This window comes from Falco biarmicus, chromosome 14, assembly GCF_023638135.1.
Source record: "Falco biarmicus isolate bFalBia1 chromosome 14, bFalBia1.pri, whole genome shotgun sequence".
Taxonomy (NCBI): domain Eukaryota; kingdom Metazoa; phylum Chordata; class Aves; order Falconiformes; family Falconidae; genus Falco; species Falco biarmicus.
This window is the reverse complement of record NC_079301.1, coordinates 5397963-5422487: the sequence shown is the minus strand read 5'-3', so window position 1 is coordinate 5422487 and position 24525 is coordinate 5397963. Positions and strand designations below refer to the sequence as shown.

Below are 24525 nucleotides of genomic sequence, written 5' to 3'. Positions count from 1 at the left end.
TTTGTATTGTGAGGGAAATCACACCAATTGCATTCACAAGAATAGCTAAGCTATTTTACAGATATGATCATAAAATGTAATTTACTCTTTAGAAGTAGAAATTACTCTGCATGGGTTAATCACATACATAAAAACATGATCTTCCATATATTTCTCTCTGGATTCCTTAGCAAATTGATAATTGCATGAATCATTAACCATTTGAGGGCTCTAAAGATTAAATGAGAAACCACTAGTTGGGTAAATTATTTGTGGCGGCTGGCCCATAGTCCAAATGTAACAGTGTGGTAGGTGCACTTAGGTAACTAGGTGGTTACACAAAACAAGCTAGCCAGCTAACTAGGAAAGTATATGAACATACCATAGAAAGATGTACTTAAAAAGAAGCCAAAATTCAGTATCTTCTTGAATAGATTAACTCCAGGGAAACAGCAGCTTTCTAAATAATACAGCAGATATTATAAAGGGTCACATCTATACTGGCTTTAACAGACCCAGGAGGGAAACTACAGTAGTTGCCTTTGATCTATTGGCCTATATTAAACAGTGATGTGCTGGAGCATTGGGAAATGTCCTATTTATTCCTGGAAAATATGTATGCATATTGTCAGATGGAACATTTTTTATACTGCAGTGGTCTATTATATGGGGAGATTTTACAAAGTAAAAGAAAGTATGTCATTTGCCCAAAATTGAACAGAAGGGTTGGCTAAATTGCTGAGAAGCAGTTTTGATTGAACTTTGGATCAAGATATTAATTTTGTTTAGTCCAACAGAGTGTTTCTTTTTAAGCTCAGGAGCAAATAAAATAAAAAAAAAAGGTGCATAACAAATAGCTAACTTCAGATCACAGATATTACAAGACAAAGTAAGATATTGCAACAGATATTAAAGTCAATGTGGGAACAAACAGAGAACATGAGTTGCCACACTTGAATCAACACTCAGGCTCGCAGGGCTCCTCCAATGAACTCTCGGGTCTAAAGGTGCAACAGAAAGAGCATCACAACACAACACAAACATCATACGAGCTTCCAACACAAACATCATATGAGCTTCATGAAGATCTGAGCACACCTGTAGAAACATCACAGCATCGTACCTAGTGGTAATGTTCACAAACGTCTTCTGTTTTAGAGTGCTGCACCTACACCAGAACTATTCAACCGACAACACCAGCTCCATACTCATGCCAGCATATTTAAGAATTTTGCAAACAAGTGCCAATTAAAAAGAACAAAACTAAAACCCTGCTCTAAGACTGGCAAAGAGATGTAGCTCTGTTCTCAATCTTTTCACTGTTTTTAGACCACAAAGAGCAAATAGAAGAAAAAAAAATCCTTTTCCTTTGGATTTTCTAAAATTGAATTTTTCCTCTTTCCCTCTATATGCTCGCATTGCACTGCAGCAGTACAATCTGACAATACCTTCTGTAACAGGAATCATTGCACATCTGTTTCTAATCAGAAAAATTTAATAATATTCCATCAATGGAGGCAGTTTGCATTTATACCATCACATTATTATTTTTTTTATAAGAAAGGAGTGTGACTATTTGTTGCTGGCCAGAGCAGCCGCGGACATGAATAGCAGTCTAACAGCCTCCCTCTGCATACAAAAAGCATACCCCTTGGTACCAGCTGCAATTCTAATCAGAGCTCCCTCACAACACAGATATTGTAGGTGTGCTGTGCTAGTCATTTCTGCCATTATAAACGACATTTCAGGAATTGAAAAAATTGTAGCCTGTCAGTTGAGACTTGTAATCGTTATCCATTCAGCTAAAGGATTTTACAGGCCTGTTTGTAGAGCGAGAGAAAAAAAAGATTCCCTTCTTGCTAATCTCAGAAAGACACAAGTGGTCTAAATTAACAATTACCTTAGACATTGAGGGAGATTTCTAATAACACTGGATTAGAGTGAAAGTTAGTGTATTCTGGAGGGAATTTAATAACCACAATTAGCCGCAGCCTGACCAGAACACGTGCAGCAGTTCAGTCACCACAACAGCAGCTGTGACTCCTGTGCCACCCCCCCACCCCCCACCCCCCCCGCCCCAAGCACTGCCCTAACCGTCCCCAGCAAACCCCTCTTTTGGGTGCCACCTGCATTGCTTACGCATTCGGTGAAGGCCATTCGACCCTGCCGAGGGTTTAAGGGGCACGTGAAATCACAGAAAGGTACATACCCTAGAGCAAATAGAGGCCACGTGATAAATTTACTATAGAAACATAAGCTGTTTAATGTCCTGCGTAACCCCAGCAGAGTTGCAGTGCCTGGTGGTGTTATTACAGGCTTCAATGGAAAGTTGTTTTTTTAACATCCCTTATAACTTCAAATCGCTTCTTAAAATGTAATGAGAAAGATGGCTTAAACTTGTGCATCTTTAACTACACATTTATACATGTAATCTGTACAACATGCCTGTTACTGTCTTCACATGAAAAGGGAACTTATATTCATAATCTAAAGTACAAGTTACATTATTAACACTTCAAAATATTTAATAGCCTTTCTAGATGATAGGCTATGTTAGAAATAAACATTCAGGAATAATTCATAATACAAGCAGATAACTGTGAGATAAGCAGCAAAAAAATGATAATAAGGAACATGATTAATATTACAGCTGCTGTACTGGCCTATTGGAGAGGGGAGAAAATAAAAAAGGAGAAAAAAAAAAAAAAGGTAACCATTGTTAGCCATAGACTTGAAACATTAAACCGTCTTCATAACAAAGCAGAGGCACCTAAACTGTTTGCAAGTACTCTGTTCCTAAGAGTACTACTGAATTACCAAATCTTATCATTCTCCAAGGAGGGTCTCAGCCATTAAAGTTAAGCAAAGCGTTCTTTTTCCCTGCGCTCTCCTGTGTTACTCCTGCTGCTACAAGCCCAGCGCTGCTGTCAAAGCAGGTTGAAATCACACTGTCCACTCTAGCTGTAAAATCCGAGCTACCTTTCCTTCACACGAAGCACTTCATACTCTAGTAAGCATTACAAAAAGTATGAAGCGCTGTAGGAAGAATGGCTGTGTAATAAAAGTATAATTGAAATGGCTATACTACTGCCTCATTTCATCACTCACACTGGCCTCTGCTCATTAAATTTTAAGATCTCTTGGGAAACCAGTGCATAACATAACTACACTCCAGAGCATCAAAACAACCACTGCTATGATTTGCCTCATGCATGACATCAAGGATCTATTTTCAAGTAAACATTTTACCAGTAAAACGACCCCTTAAACTTTCACACTTCCCTTAATTTAAAGAATGCAGGCTAAAAATTTTGGAGGAGCTTAAGGAATTATTAGACTTCCAGTTGTCTTTGTCTTTCAGGGATGTTTGAGTCTCCTTACCCTTTCGCATATTCAAAATCTTTATAAGAGGAAAAGCTAACATGGGGTTCCTGAACAGATTAGCGTAAGAAAATAAAATTTATCAAGACAACTAACAGATGAAAAATAATCCAAAGAAATACAAAACCCAAGAAAAAGTTTTAAACCAAAGAATTTCCAAGTAATCTTGTAAATTGTCTTGGGTTTCAGTCAGCACACAGGGACTGCAAATATTTCTGGGTAACACACACTGACGTCTTCAGGAAAAGCTACCTGGATACCCAACAGGGAGACTCCTCCTGTCACCAGTGCTGTCCCGGGCCACCTCCCAGCTGGCCACTCTTCCTGCCCCGTGCTTTCAAGTTGCCTTTCTACCTACAGCTTAACTAACATGTGGAAGATAACAAGATTTTAAGAGCGTCTGTTACTCAATTTTGTTACCTTTCCATGTCAAAACCAACTTGTTATTGTCATGACTTGATCTTACTACACTGAGGAATCTGTCACCCACCTCCAAAAGGGGTAGGGACCCGCACAGCTGCCGCGGGAGCATTTAAAGCTCTCTTCAAGCCAAACCATTTTGGATCTATACACACATTATTGCCTTCTCATATGTCTTCTGTAGGGCTAACATGACATAAAGCAGGCTGTTACCACTCTCGTGGGTGCCAAAGGCAAAAGATACCTGCGTTTCTGCACCTCCTTGCAAACTTCACCAGCATCTTTCAATCTCCCAGCAAGCACTGATCATTAGTCCTCAGCCCTCAGAGACTGGTGGAACCACCAAATAACACAGCCAGATCAATGCAAGGAAACATGCAATTAAAGCCCTGTGGCTCCACACTGTTAACACACCCTGTCTATTCTTCCTGTTTTCTATATAAATTTAAACAATTTAAACCTTATAGTCTAAAACATAATGGGGAAGTAGAAATCAATGGAAGCTTTGTTATTTTAAGAAAGCAATTCTAAAGAGTCTGAAATATTGTCTCCTTAAGACTTCAGTTTGCATTTTTATGCAAATGTGTGGTGAATTCTTTGGCTGTAGAAGAAAAACAGATGAAGGCGTCGTGTGGACTTTTTGTTGCAATTTTCCCTGTAGAACGAAAGGAATCGCATTTACCCGACTTCCACTTTGCATAAACAGTGTCGCTCATTATTTAGCTTAAAAAATTGAGATTTTTATTGTTACAGAATCTAGACTCTTTCTGAACTGCAGTTGTGTCAGGTAGATAGACTGTAATGATCATGATCTCAAGGTCAGAAATATAAAGAACAGAGTAAAACAGTAATTTCACACTGTGTAACAGTCTCCAAGAAAACTGGCCCCTGACATATAATGCCATGAAAGAAAACAACGAACTTTCATTTTTGATTTAAAGAGTGTAAGTTTACTCAAAGGTGCTTTGCTATCCCCCAAAGTTTTAGAGCAGTATAACCAGCCTTTACCACTTGTCAACATTTAATAGCCTACACCCCAATGATTGATTTTGTTCAATTGGATTTTTTTTTCTCACCAACTCATGTATTTAGCTTTTGGCTGCAGCAGGTTGACAACGCATCTATCATAGCTAAACAGTCTTATTCAGAAGCATTTATTTTCTGCAGCTATGTTTGTTTGGTCTTCTGCTATATATATTGTTTTGTATGTTCCCACATACCAATACAGGTTTACATTTTCTCCTGCAGTATCATATAAGCTGTTTTGTACCTCCTCTTCATTCTGTGTCTCTTCTTATCATCATGACTGTCACCCTTGCCTTCCTAGGGAGCTTAGTTTATTTGGAGAATGAAGATTACTGAATAAGAACCAGTATAAGTGTATGGGTAGTTACTGAAAAACATTTCAAATACTCCTACACTCACCTTATTTAAAAATATGGTCTCTCAAGACACTACTTAAGTAGAATGGGAATTCACCTATCCAAATTAGGTGGTAGTTATATTTTGCTCCCACAATTCAAAAAATGTCTTCCAATGAATCTGGTATCTGAGTGCAATTGATACAGTGTTCTACATGTGCAGTGTCAGTCACATTCCTAGGTTTCTAAAGCAAAGCAGGATCATCAAAAAAGGTAATGAGAGCAATTTCTGCTAAGTTCTATCAGTGAAGCACAGCTATAGGTAAAACTTATCCCTGAAGACCTAAAGTACGCTGCCATGAGGACTGAAGTAACTCAGCAAAATACATAGGATGAGTTACCTGCAATTCCTTAAACTAATACAGAAGACACAGGGCTTCACAAAGCTATGGGACTGAATTTTAAAACAAACAAACAAACAAACAAACCAACAACAAACACCAAAACAAAACAAAAAAAAAAAAACTACCCACCATAAAAAATAATAATTCTGGAGTCTGTTCTGAACTTCATCTGTCTCTGAGTGTGGAGATACGGAAGAGGGAGTTAAAGACTGCATGGGAACAGTGCAGAAGACAGGCAGGGGGAAATCTAACAGCAATTTTTCTGCTTCAGGAAAGCGCACTAGGCAATGTTTTTAAGATGTTTCTTAAAAGCAAAGCCCCACCTCCTCTTTAGGAAGATAACTAGGAACTGTCTTTCATCTCACTGTTCAGTAGTTTGGTAAGGGCAGGAACAATACACAAATCACTTAAGAAGCAGCTGAGTTAAATCACGTTTGTTTGCAAAACTGAAAATCTGTCAGGGTCTGAGTACTGTTTTGTAAGATATCATTAATGGATTTGTAGCCCACGGAATAAATATCACTAGGAAGTAAAGTAATATTTGAGGAATATGTGAGAAGCAACTACTTCATATGTTGGAAAAGAATTCTTCAGTAAGTGCCCATCTCACAGCTCTTGCAAGCATTTCCCAGCTCCTTCTATTAGCTCTCTCTAGGTAGTTCCAGCATGCGGATTTATTCCTTATAAAGATTGGTTTATGTTCTGAGGGTCAAAAATCAGTTTTTCTCATTCAGGGAAAGTGCTATAAAAAAACTTGATAGAGAAGTTGCCCGAACAGAGTGCAGTTGTCAGGCACGACTGGCTTACTTTACAATGGCTAGCAAGAGAGATTCATTCCTTCTAAGGAGAAAACAGCATTTTTCCATTAAGTGAACTCTTGTATAATACAGCAGCATATCTCTGCTGCTCAGAGTCTACACAATACTTGCTATCCATGTTTCCAACCGAGTTGTTTACTTTCGCTCAAACCCTCAACTTGGCAGAGCTTGTGAACAGACTGCCACTCTGCCGAGCACAGTTGCACAAATATGAAAGAAAGAAGCAATTCAGAAGGAAGTACATCTGAAAGGAGATAAAATAGTGATGGCATGATTATTTTTATTTTATCAAGTTGCTGTAAAACTGCCAAGCCCAGAAGCCTACCATTTTAGCTGTGTTCTGAAAAATAAATGAATAAAGCAACTTAGTCCCTTTCAATGCTCCTGCTTAAAAATAAAAAAGTTCAGATGCTTCTGAGTCACAACACTTGTAAATCCTGAAATAGAAGGAATGAAACAGATCATAAAGCATCATTACTTTAACTTAAACAAAGACCTGTGTGTTAGACATATATATGAAAGCAGTTACAAGAAAAAACAATCAGAATTTAAAAGCACCAAGAACCTTGTTCTCGCTGAGACCTGCCTGCCTTGTCCCATCACCTCACAGGCAGGTTGCTGAACAGGAAAATAAAATCGGTGGATACAAATCATAAGGATCCACTGTGGATAGCAAAGGTTTTATGGATCGTGAGAAGTGACCCTTAAAGTTCAAAATCAAAATCTGGAAGAAGAAAATTGTAACTTGCACATGACAGAGAATCACTTTAAAGACCATGTTTTCCTATAGAGAAAAGTGGAAGAAAAGAAGAACAGAAAGCCAGCGAAACACACGAGAATGGACAAACAACTTTAGCATTCATCTTTGATTAAAGAGAGTGCACTTCTTTTCAGAAAAGGAAAAGAAACCTACCCAATTTTCTAGAGGTCTTAAGTAACGGCATTCTCAAAACAAAAGAAGTCACCAGTTTTATACTGCAGGGTTTTTTCCACAAAACAATGAGACACAATTTGCATAAAGTTAGCAAACAGAAAAACGAGGTTTACTCCGTGCGTTTCTGTCACTTTGCTTACACCGATTACGGGCAAGGCCCACCACTGACACACCTGTTGAAACAACCCTACAGTCTGTGGAAGGCTGCCTAGGCAGCTACAGATGTGTGAAGTGAGAGAGAGCAAAATACATAAAAAGGCTGAATCCATGTTAGAAGCATTCCGTACTGCATGTTGATCCATCAGTTCTGGCCATTATCCTGATGAAAAGCCATCACAAACCACCGTAAGTGTAAGGTGTACATCCAAGCTGTGGGCCACACAACATGCTCCCTACACTTCCCACTCTCTAACTGGTCAGTGCTGCTATGGGTTCAGCCTGTGTTTCTTTCCCAGTAAAACCAGGGACTGGATGCTCCCAGTCCACCTTTGAATTGCACGGGAATACCTGGAAAGCTGTTCAAGATCCTCCAGCAAACATACGTATTGCATTAAACATACAGAATAAAGAAGACAGTATTTTATCATGTTATCTGAACGACAAACCCAAGAACTGCAGCAATTTGTAGAGTGAGAACGTAAGTGTAGAGTAGAACCAGATAAACAACCCAGTACTAAAAATGTCCCTCTATAGTAAATCCTCAGGAAATTGTTAGTGCTTCAGATTAGGACGATACTGCCCTGAACATCCTGAACTGCAAAAATGAGCAACTGGAACTAACCTTGGCCATTGCAATAACTCATTACGGGCACCTCAGGAGAAGAAGTTTCCACAAGTGGTGGCAACCTGACTATTTAATGTGAATCTTTGCCCAAGAGTGAAGAGGAATTTAGAATAAAATCCCGAGGGAGAATGGCAGCACAAAGAGAGGGCATGACAAATAAAACAAAGTGCAATTTCTCTTGGTTCACAGTTTACACCATCCATATCGCAGCCCTATAGTGAAATTCATCACATTACAAAGTACTGTGTTGCTGGTGAAAATTTATGGATTTAAACCCAAAGCAGTAGAATATGCATCTTTTCAGAGATGATGAATTCTACTACAAACACCAACCACTGTCATAGTGTTTGCAACATTAATGAATTCCTTTCTGGGTCTGAGCTACTTGTAATATCTGTTAAGAGTTAGAAAAAACAGCATAATGCACAACAATTCTTTTTTGCTATCATGTGGTATTTGAGAAAGCATAGAGGTATTTCAAAACAAAGTAAAAATGTAAAGTTTTGTTCATAATTTTCCAAACAACAGTCCTGGTCTGGTCTGCAGCATCATCTACTATCTGGAACCTGGCATTCTTTTCTAATGGTATTTTCCCTAATATAACTTCATGAATGAATATAAATTTTGCAAATTTGTTTATAAAACCATGGAAAAATGTTGTAGGAGCCTTCCAAATGAAGTTTATACATAGGAAGAATTATACATACCAAAAAACTACCTGCCATCATCAGAGTTAGCTGCTAAACAAAGGTATTTTCATTTCTAAGAGAGGAGAAATACTGTATTATACAAATCTATTTTAGGTATCTTCAGACTTAGCACACGCACCCTGTTTGTCATCTGTGTCTTTTCCAGCAGGCAGACTGCAGGCTGGGTACACCATTTCAGTGGCCATTGATTCAAGGCCACCACCACCTTTTTGAGACCCCCTGTAATTTGCCTCCAACCGTTACAAAAGCTTGTGCTGCTGGAAGATGACAGAGCAGGCTCAGTCAGATGGACAAAATGGCTTGGAATCATATGGCTTGAAAATCAGTAAGTTCACCTGCTTTGCAGGGATACAAGATGGGAGAACATGCGACATGAGATCTGGAAAGTCTTATTTGTTGAACTAATAATGACAGGACACAATGGCTTCCCTGCACATTGCACAGACACTTCAATGTAGCTGATGGGGCACATGCAAGGTGGTTGGGTGGCCAGGTTGGGCTGCAACATTCCCAACTCAGCAGCAGAATTTGTAATCAAAAGCTATCAGAATAGGCAAAACCTCCACAATTCCTTCCCCCTTCCTATCCCTATTTTGCAATCCCTTTTAGATGAAGGTAAGCAAAAACCTTAACAAGAAGCACTGCACAATGTTGCTTGCCAGCAAGCCCATGAGGCACTGCTTGAGGAGCAAGAAGTGTTGGTCTCCAAGGCCAGTGCTGCTCTGGGTTAAAAAACCTCAACACGGGCACTGTCAGCGGCAGAGCACCCAGCCACTCTGAGTGGGCACCTGTCTCCTCACACTAACTAATACACATGCTGTAAATGCTGAATATAATGTGATAATTTTCCCTTATATGCCTTGTTATTTATTGGATTCTTTCTCAAAGGCAGATGGAGAGAACAGTGGTGTTAATCTCATCCGGGATTCAAATGGATACATAATATCCGTTACCTTCGAGCCACTGGGGCACCAAGTTTGAGTGTACTTGCTTCATATGCAATGATTTGTAGCCAAAAAATTAATTATCCCATAAAATATCCTTCAAGAAGAACAACTGATTTCACAGCTCAGAAACCAATTGAGAGGGTAAGTGACTTGGCAACAGCAACCCAGAGCCACCGCCTCCACTACGGACACGCAACAATAATCCTATAACTTAATGGACTGGTGCAATACCTCATTTCAGTTACCTACATTCAGTCCAAAACTATTTTCAACATTCAGATACATCAACTGTAGTTTGGTCAGTGTGCACTAGGGGCCCTAACAGCATTCGTGAATAATCTGTCCCTCTTACCTGAAAGCTAATACTGGGTTTCGGTCTTCTTCCATTATGATCAATAGTAAAGCAAGCGTTCAGCGTTAGAGAATCATGACCCCAGGATGGACGCCTCCAGGTGAGCAGCTCACATGATGCATCTGGTGTCTACTTCTGCTATTGCCTGTGACAAGACTTGCTGGCAGTGACTGTGTTTAATATCCAGCAACATAAAATTTGCACGGCTCATTCATCAGGACGGAAGATATTAAACACTGTGAAAGTTTACAGTAATAAAAATCCAATCAACCAACAACCAACAACAAAAGACACTACCACCAAATAAAACCCACCACCACCAAGAAAAAAACATTAAAATTTTCCTAAAAGTATAGTGTGGAGAAGAAAAATCTCAGAAAATTAAGAGACAGTTGAAAGCCCACCACTTCCAAAAGCTTTCCCTCACTCACTCTTCAAAGGTCCACGCTGATGCCAATGTGATTTTTAAGGTTTAAAACAGAAGACCAGAAAGGTTTTATTATGTTCATGCTTTCTGAAAGCCTTTCAGACCACTTCTCTTACTCTGGGATGCATAAATACATCCGCCAGCTGCAGCGGCGCAGAGGATGGGTCTGTTCCCACTTTACATCACAGCTAACTGCGCTGCGAGTGAGGGCCAGCTGGACACTGGAAAAATGGACACCTCAATGAATCATGTCTCATTTATGTTTTCTGCTTTAAGATTTATGCATGTTGAGCACCGCTCAGAGCAAGTAAGTTACAGTCCAATGCAACTTAATGATTTTGCTACTTGGTGATTTCTCCTAAATAATGGGGACATCTCCGCTTTCTCGCCAAATGGGGGTGATGGCAGAAGAAATACTGTGAGGAGGAAAGCCGTTCTGAGCCTCCCCATAGATAACTAAAGGCACCTCAAAGACCTTATCTACATTTTCTGAAAGCAGGTCTGTGGTGATTTACTTAGACGCTGACAGGGCTTTCCACATCTCACGAGATGAAGGAATAGCTGTCTACCTGCCCTTTTTAAATACTGTCATTGGATATTTCACTACTGAGTACCCCATCTCCTCCAACTCAGCATATGGTAATGGAGAATAAATCAACTGCCTGCATCGAGCAGTACAGCTCCCTCCTGTAGCTCCAGCGTGACGCACACTGAGAGCAGGCTTTCTGGGGTTACCTGTTTTCATGCACACTGGGCTAAATTTGCAGGTGATGCTCTACAGCTGAGCTCCCCACTCCTCTTACCAATTATTTTCTCATTTACACTGCTGCTCAAGTCTGTAATAACAACACTGACATGTCAGAAGCAAGAGGAAGGAAAAGATTTAACAGCATGAGCCAAAGAAATTAGGCAGACAACATCGCTGGCATGATGGCGAAAAAAAAAAAAAAAAACAAACCACAACCGAAAAAAAACAACCACGAAAAGATGTTCTTTAAAGTCTCAGTGAATGACTTAGAAAAGATTTAAATATTTGATGGTAGCAAGGACCTGAAACCTTTACTGTCCCCAGCTTTGCACTCAGCACCTTTGACATTTGGGTTCTGAAAATACATGTAACAATCCGACAAACACACAACTGCTTCTCCTCAGAGGTACAACCACCGAAGTGACTGCCTTTCTGCTTCTGCACAGCTGAATGCCTGAAAATGGACCTTGCAAACTGTATGGGAACTGTCTGTAGAGTTCTCTTTCAATTAACAGAACTGTAGCTTAGGTCAAATTGAGAGTTTTTGATCCTAGAGTCATGAACTGGTCTGGAAAACAGACAAACTTAAATGAAATGGGAATTTTTCCTGCCTTTGTAATTGTCTCCCCTGCTGAAATCAATAGCAAATTCAGTGCTCACAACTCTGGTATCCTGCTTTTTATTTTTCCTTATTTTCTCCAAGTGACTTTTCAGCTACATTAGCTACTAACTCCCAATGCTCATATGCTATGAAAACACTAGATCTTGGGGGAAAAAAATGTATTTATATAAAGCCTGTTAAATACACCAAAATCTTACTAGAGCAATAAAAAGAGAGGTCTTCCTTTTGGCTAGGTTATCTCAGCAACCTACTTTACTACAAAGTCTTTATTTAATTATAATTTAGTTTTTATTTGCTAAGATCTTGTAATTACACTCCACTTCTTTTTAATTTAGAGTTTAATAGTCCCAGTGGCCCAATACATGCTGATACACTGTTTTATATATGGCATGTTGGTATTCTTCTATTCCATATTAACCGGAAAAATCAGGGAAAACAATCACTAGACAGGAAATGGTTAATGCCCATTTCCACTTAATAAATTGCCTTTCCATTAAGTGCCTTTCCAGAGCCGTACCCTGACTTCTGGATGCATTAGTTGTTAGAATGTCAGGAATACTTTACAGATTATAACCCTGAAACACAGCAAAACTGAAATACTGCTGCTATCTGTGAGAAGCCAGGTTTGTACCTTTTGGCTGCCAGGTCCTGCACTAGCTGCTGCTGGAAAGATTAAGTGTTTATAAAGATATCCACTGTAATTATTTTCAAAGTGCAATAATGAGTGTGGTTTTTTCCTTAAGTTTCTTAATGAAATACTATTTTGTTCCTGCTGGTAATCAATTTAGACCAAAGCAACTCTCTGCTTCCAGTTGCCTTCCAGCTTGTCAGACCTTCATTTTAAGAAACACCCCCCCCCCCCCAAGTTTTAAGGTTGCAGTGTTCAAAAAGAGTTGAGATATTTATGCAGGCAATTCTAATTGTATTTAGAATCCCTGCACCTTCTACTCAGATGTGGATTTTTATTTTTAAAATTTATCAAGTTTTTTTGTGTTAGAATTTGGGATTTAAAACTAAAGTTCCATTAAATAAGAAATATACCTGAGGTATATGTAAATTTCAGGCAACAAATAAAATGGGAATATTTTGAGCACAGAGATTCTAAACATTAAATATAAGCAGGGTATAACTGGACTGCATAGATCTATTTAGGTGACTGGTTTGTATCTAAGCTGAAGACACCAAATCAGAAATAAAGTTTCAGTTCCATTCTGACTTTCAGTGATAGGAATCCTGAAGGCTGAAGCTGTGAGCTAAGTAAACAGAGCACACCAGGACTTCATGAAAAATAACTCAGCTCCCACCAACTGTGGGAACATAATACGCACAGGATTCTTAATAGTTGCTTCTCTTCAAATATTTAACCATGGTTGTTAATATTTCTTCCTAATGTAAGATACCCTGTTTATAATTTTTTAAAAAAGAAAACTATTTTATTTTTGACACTTTTTATAACAAGATAAAAACACAAGCAATATTGCAATATATCTCACTGTTCAGTAAAATCGGGGTCTATACTAAGGAGCTTAATAATACGCATTAGAAGCATAGTAGAGAACATGTTGGGTGATATTTATTATCAGCAGCTCCTCGCCTGCATGCAGGAGGCGGACTCACTGCGTCCCTTCCCAGGGTGGCAGGCGAGGGGAAGGAGGAGAGTGGCCAGCTCACCTAATGAGACGTCTCTGTCGGAGGGGGCTTGGAGACTTCTCTCTCCAAAAGTCTCTTTCTTGCATACTGAGGGGGAAAGTGTGTCTGCAGATTAGAGTACAAAACTGATGAAAAGAACAAGAAGTACTGCACATGGCTCTTGCCGGGTGTTTAGGGGGAACCAGAATTACATGACTTGATTTACTTTACAAAAACTGATTAGTAAACCCCCCCCGTGGATTTCTTAACTATACTGTGGAGGGATATAAGATTAGTGTAGCAATTCCCATCGTCAAACGTATTTACTGTTAAAATATTGGATTAGTGATGTTGTTATCCACTGTTCCAAGATTATAAAGTGATTCTTTAAAATTCAGCAGAAAAATACTATACTCTATCATTTGCAATTAGATTTCGGTCTGAGTGTTTTTCCCTTTCCACAAGAAGTAATTCTGCTTAAAAGGAAAAAAAAAAAACCAACCCAAAACCAATACCCAAAACGTGCAAATCACACAAACAAAGAGAAAATAAAACTACAGATGCAAAAGAGGCAACAAATTATTTTCCACTTCTGCTTTTGAAGAGATAAAAATGGTTGCACTTGGTCCATATCTCTACTGCTCCTGCTTGACACGCTCCTTGCTGTGGCAATGCACCACTATCACACCAGGTGCCAATAAAGCCATGTTGGTGGGAGATGTTGCTTATTTGTAGGACATATGTGAACAGGCACTACCTGAGTGTTGAAAAATCTGAGTCCTTGGATATTCAACCCTCACAGAGAACTTTGAGAAGAGCTGTAAACCTTGAGGGTCATCATTGTCTGGGTTTCTAGTTACAACGTGGACTGTGAAAGAGGAAGAGCATGAGGAAAGCGGATAAATAAATGTTTTCATTAAAGTAATTATGCTACATTTGGGCCAGGAAAATTAATGCAAGTGTACTCTGGCTTTTTAATCTTTGTCTTAAGTGAATGAGAGCATTTGGGAGTTCTTACAATTAATAAACAAATAAAAAGCTACAGCACTAATCGAACAGTTCTAGGAATCACTTCTATGCAGTATTTCAGGCAGACAGATAATAGATAGTAATGTAACAGTCACCAAAAAAAAAAAAAAAAAAAAAAAAAAGACAAAAGTTTTAAGTTTTAAATAAGAAACAGTCTGCAACTGAAGAGTGGGAGTTTTGCTGTGTCTGCCATAGTGGCAAACCTCACTATTTGCCACTATTTCAGTTTTATGAGTTTGCCTCCTCATAATTTAGAATAACAAAGCCATTAGTTTCTGCATCAGAATCATCATGACCAATATTATTTCATGCTGTTAACACACAAAATTCAGATTTCAAAACACTGTCAACAAGTTCAAAAATTTAAACAATTACAGATTACTTTGATTTTAAATTGTCTTGTTTCTAACTGACTATAAAAATAGAGGCTATAAATATGTAATCTTAACTGCACTAGCTATGTACAGCCTTGACAGGGTTTATCAGCTAAATGTTTAATCAGGAAAAGCAGCAAAAAAAGCATAACCACAGGAATACATGGTATTTAGCATTTAAATAAAGCTTGTAAACCGATGACAAGTCTATTTGGGCAACTACTACCACACATGTTCCTTATCTGCAAAGGTCTTGTCCCAAATTTATCGGAACGAGTCTCTCATACTTTATTTTCCAGGCGGTAACATCAGTTTCCACTCATTGAGTCCACAGAAAAAGATACAGAAAACTGCAAGTTAAAAGGCATGGCCATGAAAAAGAACTCCCATGTTGTCAATGTCATATTGCTCCAGGAACTTATTAAACCACAGTCAAAAAAAACCCGAAAAAAACAAAGCAGTAAAGACAGGAACAAACCCTACCACCATCGAATAAGAAACGAGCCTGACAAAGCATCACAGTTCTTCATTTTTGTTTGATCCAACAGTTCAGTTTCAAAATTTTTAGCTACCTGGCTGCTTCCAAGATGAAACCTTGAACAAAGGCAGCAAATGAGAGCCACGACAGTCCATACGACATAAAGCCTTCCCTCCATCTGCACAAAAAGCACCATTTCATGTTTCCCCCAGACTATAACATCTGTGTGAAATCGCCCGACCGCTAACAGGTACCAGGTTCTGACCTGGTGATACCAGGGGCCAGATGTGGTACTTTCTGCTTCACTGACCGTTTGGCCCTGGACACTGAAACTGTGCTTTCAGCTATTTCATCCACTTTCTCTCTTGATAAAACACATCCCACAGCAGCTCTCAACACTGAACAGCAGTAAGTGGCCCAAGAAAATGTAATGATTTTTTTTACTGCTATTATTAAGTAGATAAAAGTAGAGAGTCTCTCCCTTTGAGGTGCAGGGGAGGGGGAATCAGAACACCTTCATGTAAATACCACCTTTTTGTAAATAGGAGTTGGTTTTACTCATGGTTCATTGTAGCAGCTTTTAGATGTATTTCTCCTCCTTTTAGAGTTGGGAACCATTTGCTTTATGAGCACCATTTGGATCATTTGCTTGTTGCTCATAAAATAGACAAAGCTTTTATCCATGCCATGAATTTTTACTCACTTTATACAAAATATCTAAGGAGGGATTTACAGGGGCCAGAATTACATCCATGAAAGAATTAACATCTAATTTAATTTTCTGCTACAGTAATGGTTCCAGCAGTTTTTGATTTTGTTGATTACATTTATTCTCTCCACAAAATAAAAAAAAACATATTGGTGTTAGTTTCTTTGTACGTTATTTAAAAAAAAATAAATGATTTTTTTTCTGCAAAAATGAATAGGAATGACAAAAGCATTTCATACATTCTAATCTGCGTAGTTACTAAGTAAAGCAGTGGCAAACACAGCTTTCAGAAGTGCTCCAACAGCACAGCACAGCAATGGGCTGTGTATGCGGGAAGAACAATGATTCTCACCAGCACTGGGACAGTGCAACTGAGTATTTCTTTGACAGCGCTGCTGGCAACAGTCACACAAGCCACCAAAGTGGTTGCAAAAGCTCACCTCTGTCACCCACGTTCGTGAACCAGAGCCTCCCTAAACAACCACCACAGGACTGAGCTGCTTCAACTCCTCTTCTCACAACTCAGCAGCCAAAATTCTCTCCTGTGCCAACCAACTACAGCCCAGCCCTAATGCCAAGCTCTCTGCCTGCTCTGCAGCACATGCTGTAGGCAAGGAAACGGGAGGAGCCTGTTAGCCCTCCCTTAATGATTCATCAGCTGCTTTGCAGTAACTGCCGGAACGAAGCACTTCCCTCAACAGTTTTGTTCTCGCACATAAAGAGTGACTGTCTATTAGTAGCTATGGACCACAGGCCGTAGCAAGCTCCTGTGGTGCTGCACATAAACATTACTGATTGCAGACAGAGATCAATGCAGTCTTAACTATTGTGATTAGCAGCTGCCTGGGTAGAGGTGTTTGGAGGTTTGGCCATGCAGCAGCTGGAGACAGGCATGGCACAAGCACACCTGGGAGCCTTTTATATAAGAAAGAGGGAAGATCCTGTGTTTTGGAGAGTAAGAGCTGAGAGATACCCCTACGATACAAGGCTTACATGTTTACAGGTAACTATCTTCTTTCTCTATGTAGAGATGCACAGACACAGATACCCTGTATTTGTGATTACAGTGAGGAATTTACCATTTGTGAGTTACTATAATCACTCGTATAGATTTTACCATGAAAGCCGGCACAGGTAGCATTGCAACTAATACAAAGAATGCACTCAAGCATGAACAAAGGTAGCAGTAACAGACAGGTGGATTTTTATTTTATTATATTTTTTTATTTTTACTTCTGAATTCCTATGCTGTGTCTGCCACATGCTTCTGAAGCAAACATGCCTCTAGAACAAGCCTAAGTTCCAAGATTCATATATGTAGTTTGTAAAAACTAGAGACTAAATTGGAGACTATTTGTTTGGGCGGAGTGCTTACAGTCTGAAAATATGAGGCAGAGCCTACACAGGCTGCAGTCACACTGTAATTACTGATCAGAGGTTGCTGCCTCTGCCTCGTTCTCTCTGTCTTTGCCAGGAAACTCTCAGCTTGGCCATTACAGCTATAGATTCACTGCTGCCTTTAGCAACAGGTGAACCCTGCAAAGCAGAGGTAGGTGTTTCTGTCAGGAAGAGGTACCATGCCATATGAATCACAGATGTGATAGCTGCTGAAGGAAAAATGCCCCCTCCGACCCCAACCCATAAAAAGCAGCGATCTTCCCCTAGGAATCTGCAGAAGCAGCTTGACTCTCCCCATTGGCCTTCCCGGCACCCTACTTCATCCCAGCCCCACTCCAGCGCCTTCTCTTGTACAGAACCAATCCTTGTCCTTGGAACAGCAACAGCCAGTTTCACCTACACTATAAACTGGTTTTTTCCTTCCCTCCAGTCACCTCTGAAGCTGCACATTTCGGTGTGCAGTACAGTACACTGAAACACGGGCAATAAACAGCAAAAATGGCTTTGAACTCCTGCATGTAAGAAATTTACAATAACTGAATTGCTCAAGTAAGTACAAAAGTGCAAGGCCAAAACTTCCAAACCCACTTTGCATTAAGGAAGACTGCATATTAATAACCCCATTTCTGTAGCTCTTCTTGCATGATTAAGCATTGCTTATTTTTTCGTTAAATCCTTATGATGAAAGGGTTGATCCTTCAAACCTTCCTCCCAAAATTACAAACTTCCACAAAGTTATTTTCTACACCAGGAGACACTCAGAGTTTACTGACACTCCATTCAAAAAGTGGTTTCTTTTTATAAAGTTCTGCACTGTTTTTTAAGCACATAAAGAATAAAAACTGACAGCAAGATAATCCTGGCACTTCTCCCTTAGAAAAAAGCCGAGACTTCAACTAAAAAGACACTACCAATAGTCTGGGCAGCCAAACACCAAAACAAATAATTTTGACGTGCAATGCCAAGAACTGCAGAGCTACCTGTTGCAGCATTTCCTTAGAACCTCAGATTAATTCTATTAAGAAATACAGAAAACATCACTAGAAAAGTTGTTTCAGCCTACCTGTGGCTGAGTCCAAGGCTCCAAGGCTGTTTCTTTCAAAGGAGTCTGTGGCCTTCCCATTTCTTTTGTGTGCTTTTAGGAGAGAAAAAGTATGCATCAGTTATATGTTCAACCACTCTATCAGCATTCAGCATTAATTTATCTTGAGGGAATAAAACAGTAAAGTATAAAATTAATACAAAAAATAGTGACATCATGACTGCATACATTTGGAGTAAACTGTAGGTTTGGTATTTTTGCAGCTAAGTAACTTAATTTTTATAGAGTTATTGTAACTTGCAAGGTGTGGGGGTTCAGAATTTCATCTGTGTGTGCTGATAAGAAAACTCAGACAAAAAAATGAAACTATTTGCCAGAAGAGTAAGGTTCAGCAGCAGAATTTCAGAGGGAACTCAACCCAGTTTCTCTGCCGTTTCCTCCTAGGCTGTGAAAGAAGGACATAGACTGCAGTGGAACTAACAAATAGGTGAATTAAATGAAGTATTATATGAAAATTTTTTTAAAGTATGCATTATTTGGCCGGGGAGCCATGTTTTTAGATGAGAGCCCTTGCCTTCCATTAATGCTCATCAGAGCTGGAGCCAGAAGACTGAGTAATTAACCGCTTCTTGTCTCCTCGACTTTACACTACCTTGAAATATTTCAAGATCGACCACAGCAAATCAAAACTCCGTCTCATCAAATAGATTAAAGTAGTCTTCAAAGAAGCAGACTGGGTGACCCTTCACACTTCCCTTGTTTAATATTACCAAAACATCCTGCAATTACTCGTTAATGTCTGTAATTGCTCTGTTTCAATAATAAATACGTAAAATTTTTGAGCACTGGGACTGAGCATTGAATAGCATATTGGCTCCTTTTAATTTTCTCCATATGATTTTCCCAGGGAAGGAATGATACAGATTGCTGCAAAAAATACCGACAAGTCACTCAACTTTTCTTTCTCCCTGCATTATTCTGGTCATAAACTGGAAACACAATCACAAAAAAAGGTCCTCTGTGGAAATAAGCTATGTAAGTAGTGCCAGGAATTTCCTTCTCCTGAAATACATCATCTCTAATGTACTACCCTTTGGATACATCCTTTGACAAAATGTTATATAAATATTGTCTTATCCAGGTCTTCCATCAGAGTGATCTAAATGCCCATGGAGACTGCAAGGACTGACTGAGAGACGGAGGGATATGCCATTGGATTTTCTGTCATATATAGTAAAAAATCGCCACTTAAAAGGAAATATTTTTTTAAATACAGAATTTGTGGGCAACTTCAGTTAGCATGGAGCATCCACAGGGCTCAGTTCAAAAACCACCTTATTAAATGGCAATTTTGTTTTGGCAGGTTGGATTGCCTGTAATAATAGATTACAGGCAATCATTTTTACCATTTTTGTTATGTTATAGTTTGGGGTAGCAACAGAACATGACTCACTCTTGAAATAGAACAATAAGTGCATTTCAAAGGAAAAGAGAAATAACCACAGATTTAGTGAATGCTAAACGGAGTTAAAATGAATGCATCTGGAAAGGGAAGGTTGTGTTTTCCATAAATTCAAAAGTACATGTATTCTACCTTATAATCTTTCTTTAAATGTAATAATCAAGCATCAAAGGGACCCAAACACATAATGAAAATTATTAAACATATCAGTTGTGGTGCCAAGATAACATAATAATTCTGTATGGGATAACCTGCTAGGAAGTGACATTAAAAATCACACTATTTCTTGAGAAATAGCTTTCCTTGGAGTTTTACATTAGTTTTTTACACAACACTTATCCAGTGAGTTCTACTTTAGAGCAAAGAGAAAAAGGAAAAAGCAAGCGTATAAGTACACGAAGAAAAGGGATACAAACGTAAATTTAGGTGAGATGATACTTAAAATGTTTGAGTAACACTTGAAACTCATGCTTTAAATCATAGATAGGACTTAATGAAGACTCAAACACCTCTTAACGCTCTTTTTTATAGACTAGCACCTTGTGTTCTTCATTTACTTCCTACTGTTTCCACTACCCAGCACACAAAGAGACCCTTTCACCCCTCCAAAGACAAGTGTCAGAAAGACATGACAAAACAGAGCAAGTTTGAAAACAGAGCAGATTCAGGGGCAACTACTAGTCAGTGAGCAGCCTGCATCCCAGAGCACATGGAAGAAAGAAAAAAACAGCAGTAACTGCTTTCAGCCCCAACAGGCTTTCCACACACAGTACGTATCATCTTTCCAGCTCTCATATCATTTTTACATTGCCATTTCAGAACTAAAGGGATTGAAGTCTAGAAATTAAAGGCCCTAACACGCAGCACAGATCTGATTTGCCATGGAGAACCTGCAAGTGTATTTGCGTTGCCACTTTTCAGTGGAGAAAAACATCTTATGCGTGAGCTGTGACTGCACACAAGATAGCTTACAATGAACCAGCACCTGTCCCACTAACTAGCGGCACATCTGCTGCAGCTTCCACCTCAGCATGCTGCAAAACTCAAATTGTGCAAATACCTGTTCTGAGCTACCTGCTGCTATAGCAATTCTACTTCTAGTATACAAGTTCCCTACTTACCGCTTGCTGAGATAGACACACTTTCTTAATGGATCACCTCACATAAGCAGCACTTATTCACAAGTTCTCCTTTTTCTTTCTTAAAGAAGAACGTGGTAATGACAGACAATCCTCCCGGGAGCTTCTTTCTTCCAGCGCAGATAAAGAAGCTGTTACTAAAAGTGGGGACTTTTTGGAAGCCTTTATCCTTCCATTTTCCTTGAAGCATCTTCCCACAGCTTTCTACAGCTTCTACAACTCCTCTAAAGAAACAACAGAATATGCCCACAGTCTTTTATTTACGTTTCCTCCACTTCCTCAATTTGATGTTTAAGTTTCACACATAGAAGAAAATTGTACTCATAATGAGATAAAGATGGAATGATTTCAACCTGGATATTACATTATGGTTTCAGCAGTGCCATTAAAGCTCCCTTAGCTCTTGTACATGCACTGATTACAATTTCGCTAGCAGGCAGGCTTGACTTCTGGAATAAATTAGGTTCTTTTCATGTTTGATGAACCACCTGTCACTTCTGTTACAGCCAACTACTGTTCCACAAGCACAGGGTGTATCCAGACAACTGATTCAGTAGCTACCACTCATTCAACAACTTCAGAGATCTTCCCCCATCTTTCGGAGTTGAGGGACACTCGTTTTGCTCGAAATTATTACCTGACATCCCATATCGTGGCGCCGGTACAAGCACTAGGGAAGGCAAAAAGAGACAGGAAAATCACATAAGGTCTTGCTGTCTGTAAAATTTTCCTTTATCGCAGTAATCCCTTTTGCCCAGAAGCAAATGCAATACGGTCAACTGCTCCCCAGGGCCAGGCAATCCTGTCTATCCAGAGAAAGTCCATTTTCAGGTATTTTCACTATGAAAGAAGTTTTAGTATGCTGAGTCATCATACAGCCAGTCACATCAGTCTTCCACGTGATCACCTAGAAATTACCCTGATCAATTATGTTAGCAATCAATAAAGTCCAGCATAATGGCCAGGTAGTAAAAAGGTTGTGCACAAAATATTTTGCTGGTATTTGGAATTTTCTGTCTAGCTGTAACAGCAAAAGAAAGCTTTAATAGTTAACTAAAGTAGTTATTAAATCTTCTTCTAGGGAAAAATGAAATTCATTGTTTATTAGGAACAACAAGTTAACAAACATGTAATTACACATGACAGCTTGACAGGTAATATCCAGCCTTCCAAAATCTATCAGAGAAAATAAACTGTAAAATAGATTTTAAGGGTGATGAAAGTCATCATTTTAAGTCAGACTTCATTTTTATCTTTTAAGATACCACAGTGGTGCTCCCCTCCCTGAAATATAAGGAGAAAATCTCTTGTGAACCTGAGACAGTCGAAATTAATCTCCCAACTGCTTGTCCACGGATGATCTCCCTTCTGATGGCAGCCTCCCGCTATGCTGCTCGGCTCCTGGTGTCTGTGCAGGTTAGGCTGATCCATAACAAGACACCGCTAATTTGCTCAACCTGTTTTCTCCACCAGACTCAACTCCATTCTCTCTCTGCCCTAAGGTACTAGCCCAGCTCTCCCTGTCTAGGATCCTGCCCTGCCAGTCCACTGCGTAGGTCAGGAAGGTGGGATGCAGGTGACTGAGAAAAGGGGATGCCCATTCCCTGCGACCCTGCCTGCCAGCCCCCCGCCGAGCGCTCCCTTTGGCCTCTCCCCCTCCACAGGGCATGATGCTCGCAGGGGCCACATCCAGCTGCACCCGCAGGGCAGCACCCTGCTCCCCAGGAGCCAGCAGAGCCCTGCCTCTGCCAAACCTGCTGGGGCTGCATTCCTGGCCACAGGGCCTGCAGCCACCTCCAACACAAACTACACCCTCTAAAATTGTGGGAAAGTTCTTCCCGTTTTGCTGGAGAGAAGTTAAGTTATGTTCAGTTGGTTGGCCTCAGCTTTGTGAGCTTGGGTTTTAAAACAATCATAAAAATTTCGAGTAACTTGACCCATGGATATAATTTTTCACTAGCATTTTTCCAGGCTGCAAAGGAAATTAGTCCAGGCCCTCAAGCTTTTAATTCTAATACTAACTACGGGATCTGTTCAGCTAGGTATCATCTCCTTTTTGTCCCACTTCCCTATTGACAGATTATCTGCTGTTCTTGAAAGCAAATCTGGATTTATTAGAGTTAAAAATAAAAGAAAAAGTTACAATATGACAATTTTGGATTTATATACTTTAATTTCTGGAAAAGGCCTAAAATTATCTAGACTGATACTACCACCAATAATTCTAATGGTTATTGATTGCCGTGAGAAGGAAAAGCAGACTGAAATTCAAAGATAATATGATGCATTTTTCTATGGTGCCTTACAAAATTGCTATAGCAGCATTAAGATTGTCTGACTCAAAGTGTTCCACTCCTGCACTTTACAGGAAAGAGGGAAAAAAAAAAAAAAGAAAGAAAAAAAAGCGCTTTATGAAATTGTCTTTCAAGCTGAAATCCTGTATGGCTTGAAGTGAAATTCAGGAAACAAACAGCAAAACACATTTTCTAAGTAGGATATTAGCTATGTTGCATTATCAAAGTCTGGATGGGATTATGCATGTTTATTTGGGGCAGCTTTTGTCTTTTTTAGTTGTGTTTAAAGTATACAGCCAAAAGCTACATTTTTAGACAGGTACTGTAAATTTTACTATTTTTCTAGCCCACATTATAATCAGGAAATCACGTATACTAATTTCACTGTCCAGGTGGAACATCTTTATTGTCACACTGAGACAGAGAAATGCTGTAAACCTGAGAAGATTATCTCCACCAGCAATGCCTCCTTCTTGCCTGTAAATTGATTACAGGATTTCAGGTAACTGGATTCCTGCTGTCCTCCCCTTCAGCCTCCTAAGATCCTTCGTGTGAAAGGTGAACAGAAGGGTTAATTTAAGTAAAGAAAGTATAATTTTAGGTAACAAGTCACTAGAAAAAAAAAAAAAATAAAAATTGTTCCACAATTCCAAGCTTTATATAAAGATGAAAATAAATCTGTATGACATCAGTCTACGGGAAAGCCATAGGACAGCTGAAATCAAGAGGTTTGTAAGGATTCATATGTGAGCGGTTTTGCTTTGTGTTGGTGAAACACATCTGGTCTGCTCTTTGCCAAAGAACAAAAATAAGAGTTGAAACTCACAGATTTGTGCAGGTACTGGTGAGGAACCCACAGTCTAGAGCCCTGAAATGTGATTTAGGAAGGACGGAAACAATTGGCTTTCCACATCAAACAGCAACCTGAAATCACCACTGCCGTGACTTCTACACTGTTTTGGCTGTAACAACTGTGGCTCCATTACTGAAAGTATCAAAGCACCCTGTGATGATGCTATACCATGCTCCCAGTGATTCCCTGGCCTAAAAAGCCACAATTTAACCCAGCAAGTCTCTAATGATT

At 39.4% G+C, this 24525-nt stretch overlaps 1 protein-coding gene across 2 annotated transcripts in view; it reads right to left on the bottom strand.

Moving 5' to 3' along the window:
- The window catches only part of PCDH11X (protocadherin 11 X-linked), a 508267-nt gene that overhangs the window by 242429 nt on the left and 241313 nt on the right, over positions 1-24525 (bottom strand). For both annotated transcript variants that reach the window (XM_056360034.1, XM_056360035.1), the window contains one exon: positions 18568-18639. In XM_056360034.1, the coding sequence (XP_056216009.1) occupies positions 18568-18639 (72 nt within the window). The remainder of the gene's footprint in view (positions 1-18567; positions 18640-24525) is intronic.